This window comes from Vanellus vanellus (genome assembly GCF_965231255.1).
Source record: "Vanellus vanellus genome assembly, chromosome: 18".
Taxonomy (NCBI): domain Eukaryota; kingdom Metazoa; phylum Chordata; class Aves; order Charadriiformes; family Charadriidae; genus Vanellus; species Vanellus vanellus.
This window is the reverse complement of record NC_138923.1, coordinates 9909295-9932023: the sequence shown is the minus strand read 5'-3', so window position 1 is coordinate 9932023 and position 22729 is coordinate 9909295. Positions and strand designations below refer to the sequence as shown.

Sequence of the window (22729 nt, the reverse complement as noted above, 5' to 3'; positions counted from 1 at the left end):
TGCAGAGCAAAGCCTGGAGACAAGCCTCGCATGCAAAGCAAGAGATCAAAAACCAGTTGAAGAATAAGGGCAGCCCAAGACGTAGTTATTTTTCAGGTCTCCTAGGTCTGGAAAGGCTGGATTCAGCAGAGCCGGGTTCAGCTCCCAGCTGTGCTGCAACCTCATCGTACGTCCACCTACTTCTCCAGAGGCTTAAAACCACTCCTGAAGTTCAGCCCAGGGAGCAAAGCTTTATTTTCTGTATAAAAAAAACACCAGTGGGTGGTGGCATCAGGGCTCCCAGGTGAGCAGGCATGGAAGACGCGACGTCCCCGCGGGCTCAGCCAAGTGAAGATCACCCTGTGGTTTTTCCTTTGGCATTTCCCAAGCGAGGGCTACCCAAACCAAACCCCAAGCAGCTTATGGAAATTAGCATAAGAGACATTAAAGCTACGCTTTAATTATAGATATATGTGCTGGCAGAGGACAGGGCAGGTGCTCCAAGATCAAAACAGCTCAGAAGGGCCATTAGAAACCAGCTCCGAGGCGGTGAAAGGCGGCCAAGCTCCCCAGGGTGCTGAGCAGCCTCTGAAATCCCCGGAGCGGCCAGCGTGGCCGTGCTCCCAGTCCCACGCGTGACGCACGCCCCGTTCCCGACCCAGGCAGGAACGGCTAAAAATACCAGTGTCTCTCCCTCCCCTGAGCACGCAGCTGAGAAACGTTTCCGTTGACTCACTAACCTGCTGAAGAGGCATCAAATGCTCCAGCCGTGACCCACCCGGCCGTTTCGGACGGCGATGGAGGGTGACGGCATCCCGACCCCGGTGACGGCTGAGCCCTGCTCCAATGCACGATCTCTCTCTCCGAGCACCGTGCTGGCACGAGGAGCAGGTCAGGGCGGACAGTCTCCCAACTCTGCACTTCTAGGACACTTCTATGTGACCTAGCCAAGGCACCGGGGCGGTCACCGAAGCACCAGGCAGGACAGGGGACAGCGATGCAGCGGCTGGTCCCCATCCCTGCGGACGGGGATGCTGCATGTGCTCCTTGCAGGTGTGAACACACTGATTTACACCCCCCGAGAGTCCGGGGCTGCCATCCATCCCCATGGCGTTTTGTTTTGGGGGGGCAGGCAGAGGCTGGGGGCTGGATTCCCACGACACCGGGCTGCAAACCGGCTTCCCCCTCCACGCCGACCCCGAGCGAGCACCCGCGCCCGGAGCACAAACTGCTGCGATGGGGGAGGCGCAGTTAATAACGTGCCGCGCTCCCGACCCATAAATCTCCGGGGCGATGTGAAGGGTGATGGAGAAGGCCTCGTCCAAGGTCAGACAGCGAGTCCTGGGGGACGGCCTGGGAACGGGAACAGCGGCCCCAAATTCCCACCCCGCTCCCAGCGCCGAGCCTGGGCCAAATCTGGATCTGCTCAGCGTGGGCACGTGCATTTGTTGTGTCTGCTGCACATCCTTAACGCGTGACAAACAACGGCCCAACGCTGCAGTTATTTCAGCGAGGCTCCAGAAAAGCTCGGCACGTCACATAATCGAAAGCGTGAATGAGCCGCAGAAATATCAGAGCGCCAATATCAGAGCCGCTGCCCCAGCTCTGCGCCGTGCGTGTCCTTGCGCGGGCGCCACGGCTCCCGGCACCCCCTCGCCCCCACGAGCGGCGCCGGCAGAGTTGGGGTGCCCGTCCCGGGTGCTCCGTGCGTGCGGCTCCGCGCGCGCCGCCGGCCCTTTGTTCGCTCCCTCCCGGCTCGCAGCGCGCGAGGCTTTTCCTCCAACCCACCAGCAACAGGTTTTGTCCCTCCGCAGCAATGCGGGCACTGAAAGCATCCCGAGGCAGATGTTTCTGCGACCTCTGACCCAAGACTAATGTTTTCCTTTCTGCGCTAAGCTGCCATCTGCCACGGCCGGCACAGATGACACCCAGGCGCTGCCGCAGCCCGCCCCACCCCAGCACGGCTCCCGCATGGCGGCACGGGGGCTTTGTTCAAATTTGGGGTGCGTCAGCCCTGCGCAAGGGGCCGGGGGGTGTTTCAGAGGTGCTGAGTGCACGGGGGATGCCCTGGAGGGGGGGGGGGAGGGCTCAGCAGAAGCTCAGTGCGCATCACCCCGCAGCTGAGAACGGCCACGCTCACCCCACCCATGGCTCTCCTGCCCGGCCCCGGGGCGTCCTCCCCCTTGGGAGACACGGCAGGGATGGAGGTAAAACCCACCTTGGGCTTAAAACGTACAAAATAAACCAACAAGCAAAATGAAAACCAGGCGTAAGCTGGAGCGCGGCCACCGGATTATACCCCATCCCCATCCCACGGCGGGGGGCAGGTCCAGGGGGCAGCCCCACGCTGTGGGAGGGGACGGGGGGGGGGGGGGGGGGACTGGTGGGGAGCCCCATCCCAGCTGCTGGCCCCGCGTCCAGGCTGCCTCTTATCTGCGCCGCTATCACATAACCTCTTCCTCACCCTCATCTGCTGGAAGCATAAGCGGCGGCGGTTGTTGTCCCCAAGGTAGGAGCACCGTGGGAAAGCCGAGGAGGGGAGGCTCAGGTCTTTACTCAAGCCCCGTTTTGGGGGTACTTGAGATTAATGGGGCCAGGAGAGTCCCCGCTGCCTCCGGCGCAGCGGCAGACAGTCTCCCCCACCGAGGGGGGGGGGGGTGAGCAGCCCCCACCCCGACAGCGCTCCCCCGGCGCAGGCCGGGCTGTGGGCGATGCTGCTCTCTGCTCTGCTCATAGCCCGGAGCCGCCACCCCAGACCAGCCACCCGCCCTGCGCCCCGCGGTCCCCGGCAGGGCCACCCCCAGCGCAGAGGGGGTTCAGAAGCCACGACCGTGACCTCGCGTGGTGCAGAGGGACCCCCCCACCGAGGGACCATCACGCCCGCAGAGCCCTCCGCACCAGCAAACACGCTGCGTGACCGAGCGGACGCCTGTGCCAGCGTGGTCCGGACCCCGCGGAGCAAAGCACGTGGCCAAACGTGAGCAGGACACTCCGATTGCACGTGTTTGCCGGCAACGGCCGAGGGAAGGAGAAGACCCCAGCAGGAGAGTCTCCCTCAGCCGCACACAGGACCACAGCTATGGCACGCTGCTCCCAGCCGCAGAGCGGTGACACGACCCTACTCCATCATCCCCGCGCTTCTTGGGGTAACCGTCATCCCTGGGCTGACGGCCGGGAACCACAACCGCCTGCTTTCACACCTTCCCCTGTGCAGCCCCAGCAGCTGCAGCCCCGGGCGTTCAGCTCGCTTTCCATCAGCCATCCACGCACCGGAGTCACTTTTCCAGTTGTGCCAGTGGCTCCCAGCCTGGAAGCAACACCCCAGCTTTCTCCTGACGTTACACCCTTCCCTCTAAGACACGCGTCCTCCGTGCCAGCCCCGGGGACCCTGATCTCCCTCAGCTCCGATCCAACCAGCGAAAGGGCCGGTGCTGGGGAATACATCTCCGTATCACCGAGGGAAGAGAGCTGCTTCTTACTCCACCTTCCCATTCCATCTTATTCCGTCCATTCCTATTCCATTGCCTCCCCACGAGGCTCCTCCCATGTTCCTGCACGGAGCATCGCCGGGGACTGCAGGCACGTATGACTGTCTACGGGATGGCTTCCCAACGGCATTAGCCCACCTCAGAAAAACCCCGCCGAGCACGGGAGCACGCTCCAGAGCCAGAGGAAGGCAGACAGCCCTGGAAAACCATCCTGCTGGGAAAGCAGAGCTCAGCACCCTGTGCCCTGGTCCCACCTCCCACCCTGGCATCGCCACCCCGCGCGGGGTGGCACGGCACCCCCCCGGAGCCGGCAGAAGGAAGATGGGTGCTGAGAGATGAGGAACACTCTTGGACGCTGCCCTGAGCTCCCTGGGCCACGTCGGGCCATGGATGCTCCCTCCTGCCCCGGCAGCCAGGGGCTGGGGGGGCCGCTCGAGCCCCCTCGCGGCAGCGGGCACGGCCGGGCTCACCGCGCCTCACCTGCAGCTCCGCTCTCTGGTTTCTGGCGCAGGTGTCCGTTAAGAAACCAAAGGCTTCACCACGGCTCCCAGGAGAGCCAAGGCAGAGCTGCCCAGCTCCCCCCCACCACGTGGGGCACCCCGACCAGGCGATGCACCCCAAAAGCTCCCGCCGTCCCTGTCACGCTCCCCCGGCGCCGGCACAGCCCCACAAACCTCTCCGGCAGCCGCAACGCGGCTCCCAGCACCAAAACCCAGCGCTAAACCAAACTGGTGGGTTTTTTTTTATGAAGTCCCATCCAGGCCCTGCTTTATTAAACATGCTGGGACACCAGCCTGGGAAAAAAACAGAGTTTCACACAGGGAGGGTGGTTGGCAAAGCAGCAGGTTACTTCGAGTGACATCAGGTTAATAAAGCAAGCGCAGATCTCCAGTCTTGTTTAATTAAAAAAAGCAAACTGCAATCCAAAGTCTTTGATGTGTTTTTTTTTTTTTTTTTTTTTTTTGTTCCACTTCATTTTTGACCTAGCCCAAGCCATCTAATTGAGATTTTAAGACCCAGACTTTCATCTGGAGAGAAACTAAAGGAATTCCCAAAGCTGGATATACTCATGGACAGGAGTGGGGAAAAACTCCTACCAGCATGAAGAGGGAAAAAAAAAAACATGGCTTTGTTTCTTAAGCAGACATTAGTCAGGACAGTTTGGGAATCAAAGTTCCCATTGTAATGAAAAACAATGTAATCCCATTACTAAGCGAAGTGGCCAGGCTATTCACCGGGTGGTAACCGGCTACCTGGGACGGAGCTGCCTTTCAATGGAGCTTCATTCACAATAAACATGAAACATGTCGAAGGAAGAGACCAAGACAAAATTTGCCTCATTCCCACCCTCAACAATGGCTGCTATGAATTATTATTATTTTTTTTTCCCCCCAGTTGATGTTTTTTATATCCTCTGACGGTGTAAATCCGCACGGCCCCATTGTTTGTGGGAGCGGGCTGCCCCGCGCTGAGCTCTGCTCTCCCCAGTCCCGGCTCCTGGTCTTAATGGAGCCCATTTATGGGGCGACCACGAAGGATGCGCCTCCAGCGGAGGATCCCCAGGGAACACGACCCACACTGAGCCCGGCAAATGGTCCCACCGGCCGCCCGTGGGGCAGGGGAGAGTGTCCCGGGGCAGGTCCCCGAGCAAGTGCCCGCGCTGGTGACCGGTGTGCCTGTTAGACACCATTAAGCCACCCGGCTCTTTTCGTCCACGGTGCTGCCCAGCAGCCCTGGCATTCGAGATCACCCGCTGCAACTGCCCTGCTTCAATTTTTCATTTGTAAGCACATTCCCTTTAAAAATGTTTTCTTTTATAAGGCGGCAGAAGGAAAAAAAAAAAAATCAGAATTTGGGGGAGAAGAGGAATTTCCACCCCTCCAGGCCACTGGCCAGCCCAGCGCTGCTGATGCCCCAGGCCGCTCTCCCTTCCCCATCCCTTTCGGGGTAAATGCCCATGTTCACCCGCTCTGCCCACCCTCGCTGCCCGCGCAGGGCGAATTCTCCCCGCCTCGCTCCCGGGAGCTCCGGCACGCACGCAGTGCCGCTGCCACCATCTCACTAAGCCATCATGAACTCTTTTTTTTTTTTTTTCCCCTTTTCCCCCTCAAACCGAGTTTTGGCTAAACGCCGGGCTGCCCCACAGCCAAATATGGAAAACTCCCACCCGGGACACGCGTGACCCCCCCACCATCCCGCTCTTCTAATCCTGAACATAAAACTTGAGATTAGGATCTGAGCAGCCACCAAGAGTTTAAACAAGCTATATTTAGCTCCGATATTTATAAACAGGAGGAGAAGGGGGGTTTGCAGAGCACAGGGCACAAACCCTACCGAAAGCCAGCGCAATTCATGCCGGGGCTGTTTCGGTGAGACGGTGAGTGGGCAAAGATGGCAACGGCCAGCCAGCGATGGACCCAGCTCCTCACAGCCGGGAAGCTGCTGGTTTCTCTTTGCAGGCAAAGCAAAGCTCCTGAAAATAGTTATTAGCAACAAAAAAAAAAAAAAAACAAAACCAAACCAAACCGACAACTTGCCCCCTTGGAAATCACAGCCTGAGGGATGTCAAGCACCACCAAGCAGACGGGGATCTGCTCCCGGGATCTGTATCCCGGGATTTCTGTTGCCACCGAGTTTAACCAAGGAAACAGGGAGGGAGGGAGGGAAGACTCTGCCTCCGACACCTTTTGCCGGCAGAAATCCCTGTGTCAACATGACGCCCTCGCCGAGGGAGCGGGGACAATGGTGGCGGCTCTGCCCTCCGGCCGCAGCCCGCATTCCTGCCCCCCTCCCCTGGAAACCCCCCTTTTGTGGGGAGCAGCAGGCCCTGTGAAAGGGCCGTCTGTCGCCCTGCCTTTTGACTTGGAGGTCTGTGTCTAACATTTTAATAGGGGCTGGGGGCCGGGGAGAGCCCCCCCCCCCTCCTTCTCCGGTGCCCCCCTGCGGGGTCACTCTCCCAGCCCGCCCCGAAGGCGGCGCGCGGGGCTTGATGGGCAGCGGGCGTGAGGGCGGGAGCCGGTGGCGCTGCACATCCCACTGTTGATAGCCACATTCCTCCACCTGCCCCAAAATGAGCTATTCCATGGGCTAACCATGGTTATTCCATAGCCCTGAGAGGAGCTATTCCGTGGGCTAACCATGGTTATTCCATAGCCCCGAGAGGAGCTACTCCATGGGCTAACCATGGTTATTCCATAGCCCCGAGAGGAGCTATTCCGTGGGCTAACCATGGTTATTCCATAGCCCCGAGAAGAGCTATTCCGTGGACTAACCGGCCCCGAATGCCTTCAGGAGGGTCTTTCTCTGATCCCCCTGTGCAAGGATGCACTGGTGGGGTGGGAGAGCTGGGGACATGCTCTCCTCCATGGCTGCTCATCGACAGCAGGTAATTTCCATCTTAAATCACTGCACGCTCACTGACACTCAACTCCCCCCAGGCAGCGATGCCAGTGGGGAGCGTACGGCCCTTGGGGTCCCCATCACCCCGTAAACGATGGCGGTCTCAGCAAGGGGACATGGGACGGGGTAGTTGACAAAGTGAAGACCCTCCTTTGGTTGCTCCTCTTGGGGACAGTCATGGTGGACACAGGTAGTGTCATGCCACGCCAGGAGCCATGGAGGAGGATAAGGAGGAATCAGGGAGCAAGCTCAGCCCTGCAGCCCCAGCCCTTGCAACGGCCTGGGACCGATCCTGCACAACCCTGGAGGTCCAAACGAAGCCCGGCACCGCCGTTCTCACCTATGCTGACTTCAGACCAAGCCCAAAGCAACATGCTCCCCGGGGGTCCCGTCGGTGCTCCTCGCGGCACCCGGTCCTCCCAGCCCACTTGCCTGCAGGGTGCCCCTTCTATTAAATAAGGGCAACGTTATAGCATCATTAAAACTTAATAAATCCATTTCCCATATAAATACCATTAAATTCAGATTTGGGGGAAGGGAATTAGGGTGAAAACTTGTTAAAAGAAAATGACTTCTGCGCAAATAAATTTTTGCAACTTGACCGAGCGTGAAAGTTTCCCATTAAAATGCAACTCCGCTCCCTTTGCTGGAAATGTGTAAGAGCCTAATAACCAGGGCCTAAACATTAACTGTTTAACTGACTTTTCCAATATTAACTCCAGACTGCCGTGGGGGGAAGGGGAGGACGTGACGGGTGAAAGCTCGAAGTAGACATTAATTACTGGTGTGCGAGGGAAGCACACCCAGCGCTCACACCGCTCACCTGCTCCCAACAGCCCTTTGCAGTCACAGACGTGGGACATCACCGGCCGCGAGCAGGGCACGAACCCCGCTGTGCGCGGGGCGGTGGGCAAGATGCTGCTCCGTCCTGAGGCAGAACCCAGCCAGACCTCCCCCCCTCAACTTCGCACACGGGCTTTCGTCGTGGTCCTGATGCTGCATCTCACTGCATTTGCTAACAGGCACCTCCATCGCCTCGTTCACCTCCGGGATGCGCCTGGCAGGTTGTGCTGCTCCACCTGGCACCAAGACCGGTTTTGATGTTCAGATAAGCAACAGCACATGGGGGGAAACCGAGGCACTGAGCAGACCTCACTTGATGTACCTGGAAACACTGATGCCATCCTGTACCACAGACCCCTGCCCGGGGGACACTTGCCAACGCGGGGAGGTGAGACGAGGTGACCCGATGCACCAGACACACACTAGAAGTGTAGATGGAGGCACTGCCATGGGTCCAGGTGCTGCTGTGCACCGAGGAAGGAAGAGTCCACACAAGGGCGCGCAAGTCTGAACGGGCAGTGTCACACCTCGGGCAGGCGGCCAGCCGGAAGCAGCGCCGAGCTGCTCTACCAGCAAGACTCAGATGTCAAAGACTGGGGTGTCCCCAGGTGGGCACCTCTATTTGTCCTGGGGATTTCCAAGCAGGCAGATGGGAGCTGCCATGGTCTGGTGTCACTAAGATCTAGCGGAGTGCTGCAAAGACTTCCCAACATCGCACGCGATAGATGTGCAAAGAGATTTGTGCTATGAAGTCCAACTGGGTCTTCTTCAGCCCTTCAGAGCCCTGGCTCTGCGCCCCCCCTCAGACCCTGCTGACGCTGGTGGTGCCAAAGCCCTGACCCTCGCGTCCTGCTCCTGGATGCCTCCGAGCTCAGACACCCAAGAAGCAAAAACGCAACACCCCCCCTCAACACCAGAGTAGCATTTCTACTGCTCATTCCAGATCTTTGGCCGATGTGAGTACCTGCAGTTTTACCCCAGACCAAAGCGCCCGCACAGCCCTGGGCTGATGAGTGCCCAACACAACGCCCATGGCCGGCGGTCCTCGGGATGGTGGTAACACCAACCCACCGCTGCCGATACCCATCAAGGTCAACTCCAAGGAGCCTGGCACTGCAGGACGGAGCCCTTCCATGGATGGATGGACTGGGGAAGCTGGGATGCCTCTTCCCCACAGCAAATCCAGGCTCATGAGGGCACCGTGCAGCAGGACGACGTCAGGGACCTGCAGAATTTTGGCACAGCCACTTCCAGGCGTTGGGGCTCAATGCTCCGCCAACAGCAACGAGACGAAGAGAGCATTCGGAAAGCACCTGGGATCACCCCAAACCTTCACCTCTCTGGCCTGATGGTCTTCCTAACCCTGGTCCCCAAAGCGAAGGGCTGCAGGAGGTCAGCCCAAGACCGTCCTGGGCAGCGGTGAGTGAACAGCCCAAGTGCCCCACTGTGCTGCCCCATCCCGGGAGGCAGCAGGAGCTGGCTGGACACAAAGCCACACACCTACGGGGAAGCAGATGGACCCCAACCACCTTTTTGTCCCCTGGGATGAAGGCAGAGTCAACTATGATCCCGCTGCAGGGCTGCTTTCCCAGGGGGGTTAAGTTGTATGCCAGAGGCTCTTCCACTCTGCAGCCTCAATACATGGTCTAAAACCTTCACCTGGAGTTTGGCAAAGCGTTAACCATGGAGAAGTCTCCATCCAGATCCAGAGCTCACCAGCTCTCGGTAACTGCACCCCGGGGCTACTCCCTCGTTAAACACACTGATGCTCTATAAATTTCACATTCCACTCATGTACACACGCCGTTACCATTTGGGACACCCATCGACACGAGCAAAACGAGGGTCAGCACACCTTCAGGCCTGGAAAGAGCAGGTTAATTTCCAAACAATGTTATTTTAAAACTTGCTAACTGCCTGCTGATTATGTTATCCGAGCCTTTAATTGGGGAATAGCTTGGCTTTGCAATGACCAAGCATGTGTCCCTCATGCTACATACAATAAACCGTAAGAGCCTTGGAGGTGAGACCAGGGTGTGTAGTATCAGCTGGAACAAATGGACGTATCGTGGCTTCCAGCAGGTAGGAAGAAAGATTTCGGTGGAATAAATCGTACTCTGTATGACGAAGCGAGCCACCTCCAGAAGCCAACCATTGAGCAGAGCCCCGTACACCACATCACACCGCGGGATCACACATTTAACAGCTGCAAGTACCCGGTGGGGGACAGCCCCTCTGAGCTCAGGTGACGACCGCTGCGAACACCTCATCCCCGCTGCATCCTGGGGAGCCCCTGAGCAAATTCATCTCTGCCGGCATCACCCCACCTCTCCTGCTCATCTCCGTGCCGCAGGTACTGCTGAGGGACCTGCCAAGATATCCCTCCTGAACGCGAGCCGTGCTGGCCCTTGCCCAAGCGCAGGCCACCACAAGTACCAAGCCATGAGAAAAACCAAGCAAAAAAAACCCTCAGCCCAACCAATAAAATTCCAAGGCAAGTTAGCAGGAGTCAGTGGGACCACCTGAAACAACTGATAACCATCACGGCGCCTTGCAGAGAGGACAGATGTAAACAGAGATTCTTCTAGAAAAGAGCTAAAAAATCCCACTGCTGTCCTAGTGACCTCACCAGCTGGGCTTCTCGGCTACGTTTCTCTTCCACTGGAATCCGCAACAGGTGACGCTTTTGTATTTTTAATCTACCCTCTTACCCATTTCCACCTTGTTCTTTCCGAGAATGAGATCAGACTCGAAAGAGCCATCAAGAGTTCTCAACATGGCTGAATCACCGCTCGTCTACTTCTTTAAGAGCTTCCTCTGGTTGATTGTTCAACACTCCACCCTCTTCCTCTCCAGCGCGGAGACTGCATTTTTTTCTTTGTTATTATTTCATGGAAATAACGTTGGGTTAAAGCACATGAGAAAAACCAAACCAGAAGGAAACTTCCGCCCTTTACAGTGAGATAACAATGACTGAGCAGTTGAATAACTTGAAGGGCGCAGAGAGCTGCAGGGCTCAGATCACTCCTCTGTCTTCCTGGTTGTCTCCTGAAAGAGTTTTGAGCTAAAATAATCATCTCTTCCCGCTACGGTCCCCCTCTGAAAGTTTCTTCTAAGGTTTCTGGCCCGCTGCCCGTGGAAGCTGGTGGTGGCAATGGGCACCGGCTCAGGAGCCATCGCCCCGGCTGAACTACAACGCCGCGCTGATTCATAAACAGAGGAAGTACTTTAGCAAACCGACTTTTCCCCCTTTTCAGCGCAAGCCTAGCGATTAACTTATTCTTCTCCTTTGCCGACTCTTTGGCTTCTCTGGGCGAGAGTTCGACAACCCAGGCGCAGCTCCTCCGACTTGAACGGTGAAAGGCTGGCGGAGCGGGGCTTGAAACTCGGCCCTCTTTCATGCCATCTGCTTTTAACTAGCGGAGCAAGGGAGGTCCTGGGAATAACCGTCACATGGCCACAGCGATCTAAAATCAGCCCCGCTCATTTGCAGGGATGCCAGTCAAAACTACGGTTACCCAACAGCCTAATTAGGAGCTACCACTAGAAATCAAACCGACCTTTCGGAAAACCTTCTCATTTTGTCTGGGAAAATGCCTCAGTCGAAGGCGAGCGCCTTTTCTGGAAAGCCACAGCTCCCCAGTGCCGCGAAACCACACGTCAGACGCCGCAGCAGCCATCGTCTGCTGGTCCGAGCCCTCCGCAGCCCGCACCTTTTACGGCTCCAGATGCGGTGCGAGCGCCGTGCGCGGGACAGAAACCCCCCCGCGCCTCCACAGCTGGAGTCTGCGCACGACGCACAAAACCCCGCGGCTGCTCCTCCAGCACTGCAAGACCCGACTACCCCTGCCAAGATGGAAAGCAGCTCCAAAGGCGGCTTAATTAGGCCGCTTCTGTCGCGAGCCCTCCAGCCGATCAAATGCTCAGTCCCCTCCATTCAATTAAAGCCCTGCGTGCCCCGCGCCGCCTGGCAAAGGGACAAGCAAGATAAGGCACCTGGAGTTTTACAAACTATCGCTGTAAAATAATAAAGGCAGAGAAAGCTCCTCGTCTCGCACCGGCGATTCCCTTTCCGTAACAGGGCTGATAACTCGGGTTTGGTGTTATCAGAGTCGTCTTCACGTAACCCAACTGGCTCTCTCCCGCCACAAACGCCGGGACGCTCGTCCGCTGGAGTAGCGTCTCCCTCGTACGCTATTTATTTCACTCCGCTTTCTAATTGGATTTGTGGGGGCAGCACAATGGGGCTTTATGGCCAAACTTTGTTAAGTGCCAGGCCGAGCGGAGACGTGGCCAGCAGCCAAAATGGTGCATTTCACGCAGGCGCCAAAGGGCAGTGCCAAGCTTTTCTGCGTCTGGTATCTGTGTTCTTGGCTCCGCTTTGTTTAAGAAGCTTGGAAGCAAAACTCCTCGTAAAGAGATATTCAAACAAGTGGAAAACCGGGATTTTGCGAGCTGCTATCAGATACCTTGGAAAGTCGCACCGCCTCCAGTCTGGCGGTACCTCTAATATCTGCCCCCATCGCCCACGGAGCGTACCCTGCACGGGACAGGCGCTTTCACACACTGCGAGCACACACACCTTGGTTTCCTGCAAAAATAACTCGCACGCACTCGCGAAGCCATCCCGGCGCCTGCAGCCGAGAGAGAGGCGGTTATTCACAGCTAGCAACGAAGGAGTTCTTCAAAGTTAACTTTTTCTCTTAAAAAAAACCCAACCCAAGCCTACTTTGGAGGCTTCTCCTCCAAATAGGGCTCGCACACATCAGATCTAATTAGATTCCATCACCATCTGCACATGAAATGTAAATCAGGAGTTGCAGAGACTTAAGAAAAAAAGGGAAGAATGACCACAAGGAAAAGGAGGGGTGTAAGGTTGGGGAGGGGGTGGAGGGTTGGGCATTCTGGGAAGCCATACATGATTAGTCACACAGCATTAATCTGCCTCCCTTAACAATAGCTGCCGAATTTCGACCGAATCCCAGCTGTCGCTCTTTGAATGAAAGAAAACAAGATTTAGAGCGTCAAGCGTTGGTAAGGGCTTCTGTGCAAAAAAAAGTGGCGTGCATTCATTAGTGGCTCACAAAGGGACCCAGCCTTTGTCCATTAAATTGCTCATGTGCCTGATTGATTTGCTGATTTATTTGCACCAAAGGGTTGGGGGGCTCAGCTCGGAGAAGGGGGCGGGAGGTGCCCGGCTACTGGGCAGAGTAACGGCACCCGGGCGGATTTGCAAAAAGCAACACACATTGTCAAGGGAAACTGCCATTCAACAGGTTGGGATTGGAAATGCCTTCAGGTTCCTCCGCCACGGACTTCCTATTTGGAAATTTGGGGTGGGTGGGAACGTCTCCCCGCCTGCTCTCAGCTCAGGCCACGTTCAACAGGCAGAGGGGAAATCTGGCCGGAAAACAGAGCCTTGCCCATTCACATTTCTTTTATGGAATAGTTTTAAAAAGGGAGCCGGAGTCTTATTCATTTCTCTTGGTTATTGTTCCCTGGGAGCCTGGAGTGAATCGGCCATCGCTGCGGTGGGTCGGTTGGTCCTTCAAAGAATCCCAACGCTTTACACATCCGTTTCCCCACAATCGCCTTGGAGAAAGCTCCTGCCCGGGTGCCAGGTTCCACCAGGAACACCGAGCTGGACCGCAGCTTGGCACCGGCAGGGCTGCGGGAGGAGGCGGCGCTGCTCCCCTGCCCGCCCCGGGCGATGCCCCACGGACATCAATGGGGCAACTCCAGCAGCCGGAGCCACACCATGAAACCTCTCCCGAACGTTTATTGGAGATGTGCTGGACATCGCACCGTGAACTGCCAGGGCGCGAGGGACTGAAAGGCAACGCTTCGGGGCCAGGAGGGAGTCGCTGGAAGACAGACAGACAGCGAGCCTCCCTCCCCGCCCGACGGTCCAACGAGCGCCGCGGGCTGGCCCTACCTCCCGCTCCATCAGCAGGGCAGTCTGCATAGGTTAACACCAGCAAAACATGGCCCTTTGCCCATGTTTTTCCACCCAGCTAGGAACAAAGCCCGATCCTGCCAGACTCGCGGCGACTCCTACACAAGCAGGTTATTCTTGCCACTCAAGGAAAGAAAACGCATCTTGCCCTATTAAATCCAGAGCCTTCAAAGCAAAGTCAACATGCATGTCAATACTTTGGTCGGGGGAGATGAAAATCCTCTGGGCTCCTCCATACTTACTGGCACACCTCCGTCCCGTTGAGAAAAGTTTCACACTTGCCCCCGTTGAGGCAGGATTCGGCAAGCTGCGTGCACCGTAAACCTGCAAACAGAAGGAGAGCGTTAGCCACAGTGCGGGTCCCAGGTGGCAGCGGGGGGGGAGGGGGGGCTGCATCCCCTAGCGTCACCCGGACCAGGGACAGGCTCGCCGAGACCCCCGGAGTGCTCTGCCCCTGCGCAGCCCGGTGGGACAGGGGCTGTGGGACCACCCGGCGGCCCCCACCCGCAGGGTGATGGAGGAGGGCAGGGACCGCATGGCCCCAGCGCCGAGAGGCTCACCTAAAAATAAACTCGGGGTGGGCTGGAGGGTAGGCTCTGCCTTCTCCTCCAGCAGGAGGACTGACAGAGAGAAACCCCAGATCAGGCCCCTGAGTGACAAATGCCATTTGGGAAAAACCATCCACCCGAGGGCCCACCAGTTACCATTAACCCAGTAACGAAATGAGTCGCCCGTCAAAACTTGCTATGAGTAAAGGTTTCATTGTCTGGCCCTCAGAGCCAAATTCTGCACAGTTACCACAGCAACTTGCTGAAAGTACCAGAATCGCTTCCGATTTCCACCATGGCTCGCTCTTCCCCTTCTCTGCCCCGCTCGCTCTTCACGGTAACCGGTTCTGCCACACGCGTGTGCAGCCAGAGCAGTTTCACATTGAGTGACTACAGCTTCGCACCGCCACCGCCAGAACCAAACTTCTCCTCCGGACGGCTGCCGAGCCCCACGCACCCCGGGGACACCCCGCTGCGCTCGGGGCTCTGTCCCCAGCCCCGCGTGTCCCACGGGGGATGGAGCGGGGTGTTGGGGACCACTCTGGCTGGGCACAACTTTCTGCAAACTTTGCCTCCGAGGGGGCGGGGGTCCAGGCACGGCTCTCAGCCCGGGCTGCGCCGGTGAGGAGCGGGATGAAGGCAACCCCCATGCCTTCCCCTTCCCAAAATCCTCCCAGGGCATTCCTGCTACGGAGGAGGCTTCTCGCTCTGCCCTGGGGGGGGGGGGGGGGGGGGGAAGGGGGGAGGCATCGCAAGGTCCCGGGGGCATCGCAGGGCCCCGGCCCCCCCGGGAGGAGCTGCTCCCCGCTCCGCCCCGCATCTCCGGCCACTTTTAGGGCTCTTTGCCCCGGCCCCGACCCGCCGCCCCCGGCGGTCGCTCAGCGTTTTGCGGCGAAGCACCCGGTCCCGCCCCGGGGCGGCGAGGGTGGGGGGGGGACGGGGACGACACGGACCCGAGGGGGAGACCTGACCGACTTTCAAGAAACAGGAAACCGAGAAAAATTTGCAAAACGGTCAAAAGCTCTCGCAGAACAACAGGCAACAGCGCGGCCGCCCTGCGCGCCCCTCTGCCGGGCCGAGCCCGTCCCGAGCCCCGGCTCCCCCCGGCTCCCCGCCGCGCCCCGCTCCGGCCGCCCGCGGTACCGGGCTCCGCTCCCCCCGACGGCAGCGAGCGCACTCCTCCGCGGCGGCGCCCGGTACCGAGCTCCGCTTCCCGGCGGCCCCGAGCGCCGTTCCCCCGCCACCTCCTCCGCAGCACCGAGCCCCAGCACCCCCCCCCCCCCTCCCCGCGGTGCTGAGTCCCGCTCCCCCCCGGTTCCGGCCCCGGTTCCCCCGGCGGCGCCGACCTCCGGTCCCCCCGCAGGAGCTGAGCCCGGTCCCCACGCATCCCGCGGCACCGAGTCCCGGTTCCCACGGGGACCCCGCGTCCCGGACCCCCCACCCCCGCCCCGACGGCTCCGCGCTCCGGTGCCCGCGATACCCCGCGGTGCCCCGTCGGGATCGGGGCACACACCGCGCCCGTCCCCCGCTCTCGGCAAACTTCCTGCCGGTCTCTGGGGCGGCCGGTCCGGGGCCCGCGGTGGCGGCGGCGGCCCTCACCTCGCGTCAGGGCGGGCAGCAGGAGCACCAGGAGGCCGGGCGCCAGGAGCCGCTCCATCCCGCTCTGCTCCCGCCGCTCACAGCCGCATAGATCCGCGGGGCCTCGGCTGAGCCGAGCCGAGCCGGTGCCGGTACCGGTGCCGGTAGGCGCTTGCCCCGCCGGGAGCCCCAAACACACCGCGCCCCAGCGCCGAGCGCAGCGACTCCCAGCGCCGGCGCCTCCCGCGGCTGCTCAGCCCCGGCGGGCCGGGCCGGGGGGGGGCGGGACGGCGCGGGGCGGGACGCCGTGGCACGGCACGGCACGGGATGGATGGGATGGGATGGGACGGGACGGGACGCTCCTCCCTACCCAGCCCGGGGGGCTGCCGCTGGGATCCCCCTTCCCGCCACCCGGGGTCCCTGCGTGGGGTGGGAGTGGGGCTGCGGGGGCCGCGCAGCCCCCACGGGCAGCCCCCCTCCCTTGCAGCCACCGGACACCCCCAGCGCAGCCCCCCCGCCCTGCCCCCACCCCCACCGCAGCCACCGGACACCCCCAGTGCAACCCCCCCGCCCCCCCCCCCCCCCGCCCGCAGCCACCGGACACCCCCAGTGCAGCCCCCCCTGCAGCCACCGGACACCCCCAGTGCAGCTCCCCCGCACTCCCCCCGCAGCCACCGGACACCTCCAGTGCAACCCCACCCCCACCCCCCCGCAGCCACCGGACACCCCCAGCGCAGCCCCCCCGCCCCCTCCCCCTGCAGCCACCAGACACCCCCAGTGCAGCCCCCCGTCCCCAGGTGCAGCTTCAGCACAGCCCTCCCATACAGCCCCAGTGCAGCCGCAGACACCTCCATACAGCCCCCCTCCTCCCCCCCCCCCCCCAAGTAGCTCCCACATAGTCCCAGTGCAGCCCCTGGACATCTCCAGTTCAGCCCCCTACCCCAGCCTTGGTGCACCCCCCCAAGCACACCCTGCATAATCCCAGTGCAGTTCCCCCCATAGTCCCAGTGCAGCCCCAGTGCAGCCCCAGTACAGCCCCCCTTAACCAACCTCAGTACAGCCCCTGCACAGCCCCCCCAGTGCAGCCCCCCTCAGCCCCTGCACAGCCCGGGAGACACAGCCCCTGTGGGCTGCAGTCCCTGCTCAGGGACCGCAGGAGGACCCAGGTCCTCAGCGTGACCTGCAGCGTGTCTGTGGGGGGGCTCTGGGCATGTAAACCATGGGGACACCCAGGGACGGGGTGGTTGTAAATGACCGGTTACTCGGGGGGACCCGGGCTTGGGCTGAGCATCCCCCGGGGGTCAGAGGAGAGCTGGGCACGGGGCGCGCGTGGGGGCACGGGGTGGGATTCACCCTCTGCCCTGCACCGTGATGCAGGTGTGTGCAGGTACGCCGAGCCGTTTCCTACCCGCCTTCACCATACGTGCAGGCAGCTACGCGTGGAGCCGGAGTCGGATGTTGTTTGTTTTGCGCTGTGAACTAATGAACTCGCAGGCAGAGCCCCGGCCAGCCCCATGCGCCGCATCAACAAATAAACAAATAAATTAGGAGAAGCAGGGAAGCCAAACCCGGGAGGCAGCCCGACAACCCCCAGATGTGCGCAGGCTTCCCGTGCGCGCAGCGCTGCCTGTGGGTCCCTGTGCCGTCATTCCCGTGTCCCCGGAGCCCCGCTCCAGCCTCCATCCGTCACCGTGCCGTGGTTGAGCACAGCACACGGAGCTGCCCAGAGCCTGTGGGACGGGAGCGTGGGGATGTCCCACCCGAAACTCAGCCAGGCCCCAAGCCCGAGGGTGGGTTTAAGCACTTAAACGGGTGTTTGCCGGTGTCACCCAAGGGCTGTGCCTGCAGGGGGGTGCTCCGGGGCTGTACCCACACAGCACCGCCGCCGGAAACAGCCCGTGCGAGGCTGCTAATGAGTGATGCTTCCTCGCGGGGTTGTGGGGGCCAACCGTGCTCAGCGAGGCTCACCGCGACACCGCTCCTCTGCGTCTCGCCACGGCAGCCTGGTGTCTGCCACCACAGCGCTGTGCCGCCATGCTTCCAAAGGGGGGGGGGTCGGCAAAAGCTCGGAGCACAGAGAATTTGGGGTACCAACTGCCCCAAGGATGGGGGTACCTAAATCCCATCGAGCTCCTGGGTCTCCCCCTGAGCCCCCCTGAGCTGTGGCTGTTGGAGGCCATCAGATGGTTCTTTTAGAGCTCTCAAATATGGGGACGTGTGGGGCCGGCCTTTGGCTGAACGCTTGGGAAAGAGGAAGAGGAGTGAGGGTCGGCAACGGGTTAATAGGAAGGAGGTGACACCATCATCTGTGTCTCTCATCACAGGGCACCTCTTCGGCAGCCTCTGGGCTCATCCCATCCCATCCCATCCCATCCCATCCCATCCCATCCCATCCCATCCCATCCCATCCCATCCCATCCCATCCCATCCCATGCCAGGCCCAGTGTTATCCCACTGCTTCCTGTTGTAAATTATTTCCAGAGCAAGTGTGAAACAATTAAACAAACCGAAGGGCAGAGTCTGCTCGCCAGATCAAAGGAGCCAGCCCTGCAGCGGTACCTCGCTCCCGCGCTCTCCCCTCCTTCCCTGCTCCTCCCGCACTCGTCGCTTTGGGCTCAAAAACAGTGCCCTGATCGGGGTCGGGGGTTTGAGCTCTGCACGGATCACGGTGCCGCACAGGGTTTGGGTGCCGCACAGGGTTCGGGTGCTGCTGGGAGCTCAAGCCCCCTCTGAAACCTTACAGCATCCCGGGGAGATGACACTTGCATCGCTCCGTCGCAGCAGAGCCGGGGCAAGGCCGGGCCATTAGCACGTTTTAAGAGCAAATAACAGATGCCAAAGGACATGAGGCTGCAACGCCTCTTCACCCTCGTTTTCTACCCTTGGCAGGAACATGAGTGCTCCCCCCGTGTTCTCCTCCCTGCAGGCAGGAGTAGGATGGCAGTGGCTGGGTGGTGGGATGCAGCCCCTGCCGCTGCTTTGGCTAAGTGATGTCCAGCGCCACCACGACCTTGCCACCATCTCCAGCCTCAGCCGGAGGCAAGGTGGGCGTGAGGGCAGCCTGAGGCTTCCACTGCTCAGGCTTCCTTGGAGATGGAGGCTTCTGCTTTCCTTCTCTCCATCTTCTCCCCTTCTCCCTCCCCATCGGAGCCCGGTGAGCAGGGAGCATCTCGGCTCTCCCTGCCTGGAAATACCGGCTGCGGCTTTGCCCGGGCTTGTTCTCCACGTGCAGAAAGCACCGTGTGTTCAGCTTAGCTGCGCTCGGTGGCTCGTGCCCCGAAACTGGAGAGAGCCCCCCATAAGCCCCGCCGGACCACCATGGCCGTGCTTGGGTGCACGGGGCCGTCGGGGTCCCTGCAGTGCCCGTGCCGCCTGGCGATGGAGGGGTGGTGATGCCGGCTGCCACGCAGCGTGGCGGGATGCGGTGGCGGCAGAGACACCCAGCCCTGCCTGCTGCTCCGGCGGGCACCGCCAGATAACCGGGTGCCCCTGGCACACTCAGGCTACCGGGCACCCGCAAGCCTGGGGCCGAACGAGCACGTGGGAAGGCATGTGTGCGCCATGGCCCTGGCTTTCCTCTGCGGTGGGGAGGGTCTGCCCGCGGTGGCCGGGGGCAATGCTGCGGATAAATGCAAACACACGCGTGCGTGCGGCCGCGCCGCCGTGCCGCCTGGCCCCCCGAACACGAAAGGTCAGATTCATCCATTTATTGCCATCACCCGGGGCTGCCGTCACCCCGGGGCTGCCCTCACCCCGCGGCAGTGGGGCGGCTCTGCACCGGGGAAGGCTTTGCCGTGGGGGAGGTAAAAGGGCTCCTCTGTGGTTTCCCACGGGCAGGACGAGGGCACGAGCACCTCGGTGTGAGGATGACTCCCCCGGCCAGGCGCTGCCGTGAGACGCCCCGCTTTAATCTGGTGCCGTCCTTCCCCTGGTACAGGGGGGATCCGGTGCAAGATCCTCGCAGGGAACCTCCTTGAGTTTCCTTCTCCCAAATGCCTCCCCCAGAGACTCCTGCCAGGAAAGGGAAAAAAAGGGGGGAAGGGAAAAGTCAGCGTTCAGCATAAATCTTTTTGCAGTAAGAGGTGAGTATGACATAAATCCAAAGAAACTTTTTGTTTTGAGTGGTCTTCAGGGGTTAAAAATAATGGGATTTTAGGTACTTTTAAAAATAGCGTTCATAAAAGGCTTTAATAGAAACCTTGGCAAGTGTCCATGTGATTAGTGATTTAAAAACATAAAACCTCCACACATGTTTAAAAGTTTTAATAAGTTAAAATTAAATGAGTGAAACTCTGGGAATATTTTTTTGTTACTGCAAGCTAAGAAAATTATGTCCGTTAAGCAAAACTTAATACAAATATAAACAGGTAATGCACATCTGTAAATTATTTTCATGTCTCCAGGGGCTGGAAAAAAACCTAAGTGAGACCAGCATTCTTATATATATTTTGCCTTGACAGCTCAGGAAAAAATTTGCCAAAAACCAGAGTTAGAGCACTGGGCTGGCGTGGGAAAGTTGGTTTAGTGAGAAATTTGCCCTAGGCTATTTAAATAAAAACAGGCGTTTTTTTAATGGCAAATGCCTGTTAAATACAACCAACGCAGCTTCCAATCGCTTGAGTAACTAGTGCGCCTATTCCTTCTTGACACTTTCATGTCTTTATCATCACAATCAATATTTTGCTCTTACACATTCAGCGCAATAAAAATAGGACCGATAAGGCAGACATCAAACTGGATTTCTCCTGCTTTCCCCACCGCGCTTGCTTTGGCATTCCTCCGCCGGCTGGCTTTGGGAGCAGCACGCAGCGTTAGCCCTCCTCGCGCCGGTGCGCGCACCCGCACCTTTGCTCACGCTCTCAAAAAAAGCAATTTTTAGTAACTAAGCACAAATCAAAGTGGGTAGAACATCCTGGAAAGTCGGAGCAGATAAAAATACAGCCGGTCATGGAGTCTGCGATGTAAAACTATCCCAGCCAAAGCTGCCCCATAATGGGATTAAGCTGCGATTCCCTGGGGCACTGGAGAAATGAGGCTGGATTTGCAAGAATGGTCGAAATCCTGACTTTTTTTCTTTTCTTTTTTTTTTTTTTTTTTTCTTAAATAGCTGAGTGGAGCATTGTGAATGGACGGCCATAGGATAAATCACACCGATCCCGCCACCCCTCTGGAATGATGGTGATGGCAGTACCTACGGCAGCACGTTCCCGTGGAGGATGACTTTCCTCCCGGCAGCGCTGTGGGGATCGGTCCCACCGGGGTGTCCGGGGTGGGGATGGGACAGAGGACATCCAGCCCTCGCCGCTGTGGGCAGAGGTCGGTGCCATGCGTGTCCCCGCCCTGGCACGGCTGCTGCGCCCGGGCTCGGCGCCCGCGGGGTTTTCCTCCTCGCAGGCTGCTGAAACTGGTTTTAATTGCAAGGCTGCTTCTGGCCATCATTTCTCGGTGTGTAAAGTCATCTCAGTAACTCTCACCCGCAGGATTAGGGCCAGGCGGGGAGATGTCCCGGAGGAGCAGATTTCCCTGCACTGTTTGTACCTGGGTGAAAGGTGCTCCTGCGCTATTGCTCTATAAAACGTGTCACGTTTAAAATAAAACACCTTTATGGGCTGCGAAGGGAGAGCAGGTGTTGGGCTGGTGTCTCGCAGCCCGGCCCCGGCCTCGCTGTCCCCTGCGCTGCTCTTATCCGCCTCCATAAATCAACCGAAACATTCGCTGTTGTGTAAACAGAGGCCGATGGAGCTGCGGGTGACGGTGTGCCCGTCCCCAAGCCCGTCCCATCCCCGCGCTGCTCCCTCGCCGGTGCCGGGATGTGGGTGCACCCACCCGCCAGGGCTGGCTCGGGATGCGGCTCCCCCCGGTCCCTCGGTGCCTGTCCTTGTCCCCTCCACGCTTGTTCTTGCCCTTGCCTGCACCCGGGTGCTGCAAACCCCGCGTGTCCCCGTCCCCTCCCTCGCTGGGGCAATTACTCCGGGAGCACTGCGGTCACCCCAGGTGGGGCGGGGGGCGGCTCTGCCGGGGGGAGGTGGGCAGCCACCCGGCTCTCCCAAAGCGCAGACCCCAGCCCAGCCTTGTCCCCCGCCCCGGGGACGCGTGGGATGTGTTTGCACCCTGCGTTCCACGTGCATCTTCTTTCAAAAATATCCGTTTCTTTGCTTTTTCTTCCATTCCTCTTCTTGAGGCTGAGCCAAACGGGACTTCTTCATCGTCTCAGCAAAGAAATTGCTCAGCGGAGCGTGCGGAGGGGCCGGGATCGGGCCTCCTCTCATATTTACATTAAATAATTGAAAACCATCGCTCGCAGCGGTGAAAACCCAAGCGTGATTCTCTGCGCACAAGCCCGGGCATGAACCTGATACTGGATTTCTGGACCGTCGCGCAATGCCAAGCACATCTGAGTTACACTGGCATCCCCGCGGTTTCACCCGGCTCCGCGCCGCTGGGATTTGCCTCTCCCAGGGCAAGCGCTCAAGAAAGACGTCATGACGCGCGGACACTCGCTCCGTGCAGGATTTTGGGCAGGTTTTTTTGGGAGAAGTTGCTCCTGGAGACCCAGGCATGCCCCTTCTCGCTGCGCTGGCCCCGGGCAGGGCTGACTTGCAGGGTCCTGGGATGCCACCGGTGCCGGCAGGTAGTTTCGGGGACGGTTCAGTGCCAGCTCTGTTCTCACAGCAATGGGATTCGGGACTTGGGAGCTCCTGCACCAGGCTGAAGCCAGATGAAATTCTTAAGCGATTACAAAAAGGGGGTGAAAAAGTGCTTTCCGCATCCCAGCCCTTGCCGCTTGCTCCGTTGGCGGGCGCTCCCACCCACCGCCCCCTCTTTCCTTCCGCGTGGAAACAGGAAGATTTGGAGATGTTTCATTTCGCAGAGCAGCTGCAAAGCGGCTCTCCCCCCCAACCCCCCCTCCCCCCTAAAAAAAAAAACACATGCAGAGG

General features: G+C 59.4%; 1 protein-coding gene across 2 annotated transcripts in view; it reads right to left on the bottom strand.

The window, feature by feature from the left end:
* NOTCH1 (notch receptor 1) overlaps positions 1–15870 on the bottom strand; it is a gene marked incomplete at its 5' end in the record, with an annotated part of 45285 nt that extends 29415 nt beyond the window's left edge. For both annotated transcript variants that reach the window (XM_082492642.1, XM_082492643.1), the window contains 2 exons: positions 13908–13989; positions 15813–15870. In XM_082492642.1, coding sequence (XP_082348768.1) covers positions 13908–13989; positions 15813–15870 — 140 coding nt within the window. The remainder of the gene's footprint in view (positions 1–13907; positions 13990–15812) is intronic.
* Between the last annotated feature and the right edge of the window lie 6859 nt (positions 15871–22729).